The sequence below is a fragment of the Arachis duranensis genome, chromosome 3 (genome assembly GCF_000817695.3).
Source record: "Arachis duranensis cultivar V14167 chromosome 3, aradu.V14167.gnm2.J7QH, whole genome shotgun sequence".
In the NCBI taxonomy this organism is placed as follows: domain Eukaryota; kingdom Viridiplantae; phylum Streptophyta; class Magnoliopsida; order Fabales; family Fabaceae; genus Arachis; species Arachis duranensis.
In genome coordinates this window covers 130,376,620-130,387,556 of record NC_029774.3, presented here as the reverse complement: position 1 = coordinate 130,387,556, position 10,937 = coordinate 130,376,620, and the positions used below count along the sequence as shown (strand labels likewise).

The window sequence follows — 10,937 nt, the reverse complement described above, 5'->3', positions numbered from 1 at the left end:
ATAAATTAATAAAGTATATAGAACAATTAAAAAATAATGGATAATAATTAGATCTAATACTAGATGTGTTGCATGGAATTGAGAATTATTATATGTAATATATACAAATATGAATGTTACATATATGTAATTATAGATGTTAATTTAATAATATTTTTAACAACTTCCATTATGTAATTATTCTTTACATAGATTGTTATAAATAAAAATAGCTAGAAAATCAAATATAGAAGAAAAGTATGAAATAAATCTTAAAAAAACATTGAAGAAGCAAATAGAAAAAAAAAGAAAAAAAAAAGCAAAGGGTATAAAAAAATAATTATACATCAAAGATTGAACACTTACGAAATTGAAACGAATGATGAATATTTTCTATTAACTATTAGGCGAATTGTATTTCGGTGCTTGAAGCTTATTGGCATATTAGACCTTTTATAATATAATGAAAGATAATAGAAGAGAAATATTGATCAAACCAACGAAAGAAAATAGAAGAGAAATAGCCTGATATTTTAGACATATGATATTATTATATAATATTAAAATCGGTACAGAATTTTAACTTATTATTTTATTACTATTAATGCACATAAAAAACATTATGATAAATTTTATGTGATAAATTAATAGAAAGATATACTATATTTATTATTTATTGTTATAAAAAATTAAATTGATATTTTTTAATGATTAATTAATTTAAATTCAAAAATTTCAATGACTTAATTATTATTTTATTTAAAAAAATAAAAATTGCTTTTATTTTATCCAAGTAATATGTTGCTTTAAGAAAAAATAAAATATTAAAAAATAATGAATTGTCTGCTAAAAGAATACTTAATATGTTTTTATTTAAATATAAAATTATTTTTAATAAAAATACTTTTTAAATATGGTTTAACAATATTGAAACCGATAGATAACTAGCTCATTTTTCATTTAAAAAAAATTAAGTGATCATATTTTCTTATATTTATTTTATTTGTATTAAATTAATATATACTAGTCAATTTTTTATTTTTTTACTAATTAAAGAATTAGCTTCTAACATTCTTTGTTAATTTTAATTTTAGCTTAGGATCTGCAAGCTTCTTAAAGTATAAAATGTACTGTAATATAATTTGGAAATCAAAGATGAATACAAATGTTTATCAAATATCATTTAAAAAAATAGAAAAGAAAAGATGAACACAGATTACAAGGATAAGACAAGAAAAAGACAGTTTTTTTAAGCTTTTATTACATCAGAAGAAATGAAAGTCAGAATCATTTTGACTTCATCATAACATTAATTATTTATTGCATGCAAAATGTAATAATAAAAAACAAATCCTTCTGTCTAATGCTAATGCTTCCTTGCAAATTAAAGAAGGAATGGATACCATAAGATTATTAGCATTAAATTATGCAGTCCCTTCCAGTTGATGCTGCATGGATCGATCTAAAATGATCGGCGCCTACTGCAGCTTGGAAGCGGAGAGCCACACAGGCATTTGTTATGAGCAAACGCAGATGCACCGGCGATACTGGACAATCCGGTTGGAATTTTACCGCACAGATTATTGTAGCTCAGGTCCACCGAAACCAAGTCTCTCACCGCCGTTAGTACCTCCGGGATGTTCCCGTAGATTTCATTGTGACTCAGATTCAATATTTGAAGCTCATACGAGAACTCCACTTTTCCCAGATCAAAGGCCAGCTTCTTATTATTTGCAAGGTTTATCGTCCACGTGTCCTTCTTGGACCCAAAGAGCATGGAAGCGTCACCCTCTAGCTTGTTGTTGTCCAGGTACAAATACGTCACGTTTATATTCCCCATCGACTTTGGTATCTTCCCGGAGAGTTGGTTCGAGCTGAGATACACGAAGGTGAAGTTTGGGAAGGAGTCGAATATGTCCGGGATCGGTCCGCTGAGGCTGTTGGACTGTAAGTCGAGGGATTGGAGGTGGGAGAGGCGAGACAAGGAGGCGGGGATCTCGCCGGAGAGATTGTTGAAGGAGAGACTTAAGTCGGTGAGGGTGGTGATTTGGGACAGGAACTCCGGGATGGTGCCGGAGAGGAGGGTGCTGGTGATCTGGAGGGTGTGAAGGCTTTTGAGGTTGACGATGGAGCTTGGAATGGGGCCGGTGAAGTTGCCGGGGCCGAATCCGAGAATGGTAAGGTAAGGGAGGGCGGAGACAGAAGCTGGCATGGGAAGAGGGTGGGGGTTCATGTCTATGTTTTCGAGGCTGAGAGAGTTGACACGGTGGGTTTTGCCTCTGTCGCAGCTCACCCATTTCCAGTGGCGGCAGCAGTCGGTGGTGGTCTGCCATGAGGAGAGGGCGGCTGGGTTGTTCAAGTCCTTCTTGATTTGGAGAAGCGCCTTCTGGTCTTCAGGGTGGCATCGCTGTGTTGTTGAAGCAGAGAGTGGTGTTAGCACTAGTTGGAGGAGGAAGCAGATCTGGAATATGGTTGAGGAATGCATCATTATTATGATTGAATCGAGTTTATTGTATTTGATGAGAAATGAAGGCATTATGCTCCTCTATAAATAGTTTCTTAAATTTGTTATTATATTGGAGATGCATTGCATGCATTCGTTTTCTTTATGGATAACACCACATGTCTTTTGACCCAATAATCGACAAAACGGTCAAATCGTGTTTGCGCTTCACAAAAGCCATCAAAGAAACTAGCTATCTACTTATCTAGTGGGAGCTCAGTGGTGGCCTGCCATAACTTATTGCTATATGCAACCCATCTAACTAATATTAAATAGTGAAATTAGTCTCTTAAAGGTTATTTACTTTTTAAATTAATTTTTAAAAGATTTTTTTAATTAAATTTATCTTTAAAAATTTTAATTTAGTCGTGTTAGTTCTTCTATCACTTTATTTGTAAATAATATCAAAATTTACTAATGTGATACGTTAAGCGACACCTCAATACACACCTAAAAATCTTAATTGACTATTAATATGATTAGTTTAAGAAACTAAATCAAATCAATTTCAGATGAAAAAAAACTAATATTTTAAGTTTTTTTCTCAATTTAATTTTGATTTGATTTAATTTCGTAAATTTATTATGTTCAGTCAATTAAAATTCTTAAATATATGTTGAAGACTTAGAGTATTAAGTAACATATTATATTAGCAAATTTTGACATTATTAATAAATAAAGTAAAAAAAATTAATATGACTAATTTAAAATTTTTAAAAAATACATTTAATTAAATTTACTAATTTAAAAAATTAAGTGATTTTTTAAAGAGTAATTTGACCATTTATAAATACGAATGATGTTGCTATGTATGTAAATCTTTTTTATTGTTGGATATTCCAGTTCAAAAAGCTTGATGATCATTTCTATATCTGCTAAGAATCGTTTGACAACTGTGTCCATATTATGCATATAGTTTGTTGTTCTCACCACTGGCTAATAATTGGCAATTGTGACAACTAGATCATAATTCGTTTGTTTTTATTATTTTAAAAAGAAATATACTATTGTAAAGATTTTATAAAATACATATTAAATATGTTGTAACTTGTAAGAAGGTCATGCAACTAATCATTTTTTATCTCTATGCGAATGATTGATTTATACTAGTTTTCGTAGATATTAGCCGATTCCCCTCCTCCGGCACTAATTAATTTGAATATGGAAGTAAATTTTAGCCTCCTCCCGGAGGACCCTTTTTACATTATCTCCACTTTCAAGTCTTTTATTTGCGTTCGAGTTTGAACTTATGACATCTACTATTTTCAAGTGGTCATAAATGATGTCATCTTTGGTCATAAATGATGTCATCTTTTTTCCATATATAGTAATGTTTTAAGAGTGCCAGCAATTTGTGTTTTCTAGCACTTTTTAATTTAGATATGGAAAAAAAAATGGTATAGAACACAGTTATGGAGTGTATGGGTGTTTTACATAATTGTGGTGTCAAGAGTAAATTAGACCGTTCAATTTGTGTTTAAAAAATAAAAAAAATTGCATTACACAAATCAGACCGTCCGATTTGTATTTTAAACAACTAAAAAAATTTAATATTAAAATCGGACCATCCAATTTTTATTTTCAAAATAAAAAAATTTTAAAAGTACAAATCGGATCTTCCGATTTTTCCTCCCACACAAATCGGACTATCCGATTTGTGTTCAAAATTTTTTTAACAAAGAAATCGCACAGTCCAATTTCTTCACTTTATGATTCAGAAAAAAATATCCCACATTCATGTCTAACACCATCCATCTCCATACCCATGCACAACACACATAGAATCTGCATATCCAAAAAAATTAGCCGTCGGCTAGAAACAACTTACAGTATCCAGAATTACTAATTTATTTATATGTGTATACCTAATAAATTTAAAATAAAAGAACTCTAGGTTATAATAAGCTGATAACTCAATTAATTAATAAATTAATTTTCCTTTTTTATTATCTTAAATTTAGAAAATAATAATATTATTTTTTATGATAACAAACATATTCGATTGGATTTGAAAACTCAAAAGATTGTTTAATGAATCTATATTGTGTAGGCTTATTAAATGTGATGGTATAATAGCAAAAATTTAACTCATTATTTAATGATATGAATGCAGATAAGCTTTTAGATGGATTAACAACTTGGACCAAACTACCTACCTTCTAAATAAGTCTCATGATGGTCATTCTTTGCTGATATATGAAGCTTATATATGCACATTTTTGGGTAAAAAGAAAGGAGCTCAATTTTTTTCCCCATCATGTTGATGGAAGGAAAAGGATGAAATTTGGACGACATTAAAAATTAATGGTGCTGATTTGATTAGTACAATAAAGAACAAATATCCACTAATAAAAAAAAAAGGAAACAAGATATTAAGGACAGCACAACCATGATTCTTTGCTACTATAAACCTTGTGTTTGTGTCATGTTTTGCACTTTCACTACCTCTACCACTGCACTCTGATTCCGAAAGAAAAAGATAACCATGATCCGTCTTTGTGATATAGAAATTGCCACTAAGCACATCTTTAATTTTTGAAAGCAATGCACCTATACAAAAGGGCATTATCAATAAAATTTGAAGGCAAAAAAAAGTGAGCACTCAAATATGGTTTTTTCATAGCATTATAGTTACTCCTTGTATGTTTACTTTGAATATTTAGCTTTTTTAATTTATCTTTCGTTAAAAATTTATTAATTTGTTTGATCTATTTTAATGTTAGTATTATGATTAAGATTATTTGTTTTTATTTTAGTGTTAAAATCTATTGATATTATAGTTAGATAATAGATTTTGTGAATTAATTATTACTCTTATTATGTTAGTTAAGATATTATTGTAGTATGTAATACTGACAAATTTTATATTTATTTTTATATTAATTATTTTTAGAATTTGAAACTTCATTTTTTATAAAATATTAGTAAAATTATATATTTCAAATTTTAATGTTAAGTTTTTTATTATTTTACCTATTCAACTAGTAATTTATTAGTTGAACCAATAAACCAATAAATTAGTAACTTAACCGGTTCAATTATCGAATCGGTTCTGACAACTATGGAAAAAGACAAATATGTGAGAAATATGTAAAAGCCATTAAGAAAAAAGATAGAGTTTAACTTGGAGAAAAAGTCATTAATATATCAAACTCTTTTGATATATTTTTTGCTTTGTGTCATGACTCTGAAAGGTTTTTCTTACTAAATTGGGTGAGCACTTAGCATTGAAGTCTAATCTAAAAAATTTAGTGATGACAAACTTAGTTAGAAACTTGTGTGTTCCTTAATAGGATTAGAAAGAATCTAAGAAAATTGGTGATTGTAATTTTTGAAAATTATAGTAAAAATTTCATTATTATTCTTATTATTATTATTATTATTATTATTATGGAGAATGGATGTACGTAGATTACATTGTACCAAGTAACTGAACTAAAATATATGTTGGTACAAGCTCCTCTTTTCTACTTGTCTTTTATTTCTATTTTATAAGACAAAAATAAAATATCGCTTGCGTAATTAATTTAGCAGACACTGCAGAAATAAGCAAGGTTAGCCGGTCAAATTAGAAATTGATGAGAAAGACAAATCAGTCAAAGGTCATAATCGTTGGATTCAAAAATCACAATTGGACCATCAAATCGGCCAGTCAAACCGAATTGATTTCAAATTTTTGCCCTGAATTGCGCTGATCGTTCAAATAACCCTATCCACTCGTCTTCGTCTCTCTCACTCACTCACATTCACTCACTCCTTCTCGTTCCTCTCGCCTCTGCCTCTCATCTCGAACTCCTCACTCACTCCCTCACTTTCGTCCAACCACCATGCTGTCATTGTCGCTGTCATAACTGCTAGAAGCTGCCTTCCCCACTACGGTGGTCTCTGCCACCATTTAAACTTCGAAGCCACCATCGCCACTGTAACTGATCTCACTTTGAGCCTCCATCATACGGTCACCGTCCCACTGCGCCGACTCTATTTCATCGCACTCTAGTTGTTCAACCGTGTTAGCCCTTCCGTCGTGTTTATTGTCCTCTTCTATGCTCTGTTAGCTACTCTACTCTTTATAGAAGATTTTTTTTAACTGTAAGAAACTAATTATTATTTTAATTGGTTTGTTAATATATAATTTTTCAATTTTCATTTTTTTCCTCAATTATTATTACCATTAGTTATTATTGTGGTTTAGAATTGTGGATGATCTTAAATATTGATTATGATGTGCTCTGCTTCTATTAAATGATTGATTTGATTATAATATTCTTGATCTGAACTTTGTTGTTGTTAATATTGTTGTATCATTGTATCTATGTTGATTGTTGAGATGATTGAATTGCTATACGCCTGTAATATTATTATTGGCTTGTTCTTATTTATTCTTGGTTGATTGATTCTATTACTAGTTTATTGCTTGATGATAAATTGAAACCGATTTATTGTTTATTCTTGCTTGTTCTTGGTTTATTAATTTTATGTTTTTTTTATAAGGAATCAAGTTATTTGATTTTGAGTTTGTACTATTAATTCTTTTTGAAAATTTTGTTAATTTTAGCTAAAAAAAAATTGTGTTAAAAGCCTAAAATTTTGATAATTCTTGTTAATCTTTAAAAAATTTTGTTGTTGTTGTATAATTTTTTATCGTGTTATTGTGATTTAATTGTTGGTATTGTTACTATGTAACTTTCAATTGTTCTTGTTGGTATTTTTTATTTAATTGTTCATTGTGTTCGTTTTTGTGGTACAAATTCCCCTCTAATTTTGAAGGTTTTTTTTTTGTTCTGGATAAACCATTTAGCTTAAATAAAATTTTTTATGGTGCTGTTTTTATATACAAAGAATATATAATACAGTGTGATAATTCTTTTTCTCTTATTTTTGTCCTTTTGATTATTGGGTGATTGTATTTTTGCTAAATTATTAACTAATTTTTTAATTTATTTTTTTTTGTTCAACTATTTAGCTTAAATGAAATTCTTTATGGTGCTGCTTTTATATACAAAGAATATATAATACGGTGTGATAATTCTTTTTGATCCGCCACCTTATAACTCAGTCTTTATTATGCATTATGAGTTATAACTCGGCGTTAATTATCATTTATTCTTTTGCTTGTAACTGACACCTTCATTACCGACTTAATGACCATCATTTCTATCTTAATGACCAAACGGTCATAACATCAATTCTATTCATCAATTTTATGCCTATAAAAAGAACCTTCTATATCTAATCTCAATAATACAGAATACATTCTATATTCATAGAATTATTATAAACACAACATAACACATGATAACTTTCATTTCATGTCTTACATTCTATATTCATAGAATTATTATATACCTCTTAAACACTTACTGACTTGAGCGTCGGAGTGTCTTTTGCAGGTACCCACCCCCTTGTTCTCTCCTTGCCGATGTATAACTTATCCCGACGAGAAGCTTGAAGACATTCATCGATGGACGAGCTATACACCGGCTAAACTCAGCAAGAACAATTGGCGCCGTCTGTGGGGACGAGTAAAATCATTCCCACTCCCCTTAGGTTCATAAAATTTAATTTACATTCAAATTTTTGAACCAATCTTAACAATCTTTTTTAAAATTTTATTTAATACCTCTTATCAAAATATAATCTATGGTAACTTTTCATAAAGTATGTACTTTATACATTTAAATTGGGGATAAGTACTTTTTTCGTCCCCAAGGTCTGGGGTCAAAATCAAAATCGTCTTCAATCCGAGAATAAACTCGACTTTTAATCAATCCGAAACGAACTCGGTTTTCAATCAATCCGAACACAATTTCACTTATCAAATTTGCTTATTTTTTTCAAAGTTCTCTATTTACACAAGTAAAATTATATATTTTATTCAACATACTTTTACATTTATATTTTGAGTAACTAATATTTATTGATTTATTAGTTATATTCAAACCTCAATATATGTCTTATATAATAATGACATATAACAACCATGTCAATTGCATTTTTATTTCATTATGTATTATATTCTTATTGTTTAATGATTTCATTTATACAATTAAATGATGTTAATGATGTGTTCAAATTCTAAAATTGGAATTTATACAATTAAATAACAATAATGATGAGTTTAAATCTTAAAATTGGATTCTATCAAAAAATTAATTATATATCAATTGTATATAACTGTTACACTATTCACTTTATGCTATTAAATTTTATGTTACTATTTGTTTAATGTAGAAAATTAAACAGGCAATTTATTATTATTGCACGAAGAATATCCCTCGTCATACTGTAACTGCTAGAAACATTATACTAAATGTATAATTCAATAGCTGTTATCTTATTGCTTTATTATCAAATTAAAGCATGTCCTACAAAACAAAATTCAGATATTCACATTTGGCATGTATGACATTCATATATGTCGTCTTCTTTTCTACAATTATCACCTTTCAAGGTATATTTTTTTTTTACTTTGAACGATTTTACTTTTATAATATATATTATTCAATATATGTTGCGACTTTATACCTATTCATTTTCTCAATTTATCTTATTCATGTCAAACATTCACTGTAAATTGTAAATATTCAATAACTAATTGCTTTGAGCGAGAAATTTATCAATAAGTTGTTGTGGGCTGGAAAAATTCCCAAGACAATGAACCATTATATCCTCGGATCATACAATCGATTCCGTCAATGGATATCTATCTCTGAACTTTTCAGTTCATATATAATCAAATGCTAAAATTGTTCTTAAGCGGAAAAGTATCCCCCACACAACTATCTTGATTGAACGACTCTTATCACTCAATTATTTTTTGAATAAGTGCCGACATAATAACCCGACTAAGCTTGGGGCTCACCATATCATTATTCACTCATCTTTTAACCGACTTATAACTCATTTTATTTTCTAAGCTTAGCCTGGATCATATGATCGGCGGACAAAGCTTGGGGTCTGTGATCCGTCACCTTATAACTCAGTCTTTATTATGCATTATGAGTTATAACTCGGCGTTAACTATCATTCATTCTTTTGCTTGTAACGACACCTTCATTACCGACTTAATGACCATCATTTCTATCTTAATGACCAAATGGTCATAATATCAATTCTATTCATCAATTTTATGCCTATAAAAAGAACCTTCTATATCTAATTTCAATAATACAGAATACATTCTATATTCATAGAATTATTATAAACACAACATAACACATGATAACTTTTATTTCATGTCTTACATTCTATATTCATAGAATTATTATATACCTCTTAAACATTACTGACTTGAGCATCAGAGTATCTTTTGCAGGTATCCACCCCCTTGTTCTCTCCTTGCCGACGTATAACTCATCCCGACGAGAAACTTGAAGATATTCATCGACGGACGAGCTATACACCGGCTAAACTCAGCAAGAACACTTTTTCTCCTATTTTTGTCTTTTTTATTATTGGATGGTTGTGTTTTTACTAAATTGTTAACTAATTTTTATTATTGGTAAATGATGACTGCTTTAAATTTTGTATTATTATTATTATTATTATTATTATTATTATTATTATTATTATTATTATTATTATTTGTTTTTTTCAGTTTTAGACGATAGTATCAATGAAGAAGCACTTAAGAATAATAATGTATCTTGTGGAGAATAGTTTGATTTTTAATTATCTCAGTTTTAATGATACTTTTTTATTAAATTATAATTATGTTTTAGTATTTTTATTTATATTTTATTATGAAATAGTTATTTCAATTAAATTACGGGGTAAAAAATCCAAATGAGTTAAGGGGAGTTCATTTTTACCTAAATCCGCCAAAACAAATTTTGATACATCAATCCACCAGAACACATTTTTATATAATTCGAATCAATAGGATTTGAATTAGCTTTGCACATTTTGATATCAATTCGAATTTTATGTGCAAAGCTAATTCGAATCCTATTGATTCGAATTATATAAAAATGTGTTCTGATGGATTGATGTATCAAAATTTGTTTTGACGGATTTGGATAAAAATGAGCTCCCCTTGGCTCATTTGGGTTTTTTACCCTAAATTACGGTTTGTTAAACTTATTAAACCAATAAACCAATAAATTAATAGTCAGAGCGGTTTAATAATTGATTCAATTTTCAAAACTTTAGAAATAAATATTAAATCTGTTTTGATGATAAATTAAAAGCAATAAAAAAGTAATTATAAATTTAACTCCTCCTTTTTTTTAATCATCAATAACCTTCATATTATTTCTTTAGTGTATATATATAAATGCGTATTCTTTTATTTAACTTCTCTTTATCAAGAATGGTATAAAATTGAACTCTTATTATTCTCATAATTAAATAATGTATTCCATTCTCCGCTACCCCCCTCCCCTCATAAATAGCTAGTTATTCATTTTTAAAGTTATTTATTTTAATATAATCTCATTTTAATAATCAATAATAG

General features: G+C 28.8%; 1 protein-coding gene across 1 annotated transcript; it reads right to left on the bottom strand.

Moving 5' to 3' along the window:
* Nucleotides 1-1,237: 1,237 nt before the first annotated feature.
* Nucleotides 1,238-2,507, bottom strand: LOC107481714 (polygalacturonase inhibitor 2). Its single transcript, XM_016102012.3, has one exon. The coding sequence runs from the start codon at nt 2,465-2,467 to the stop codon at nt 1,442-1,444; it is 1,026 nt and encodes a 341-aa protein (XP_015957498.3). The 5' UTR covers nt 2,468-2,507; the 3' UTR covers nt 1,238-1,441.
* Between the last annotated feature and the right edge of the window lie 8,430 nt (nt 2,508-10,937).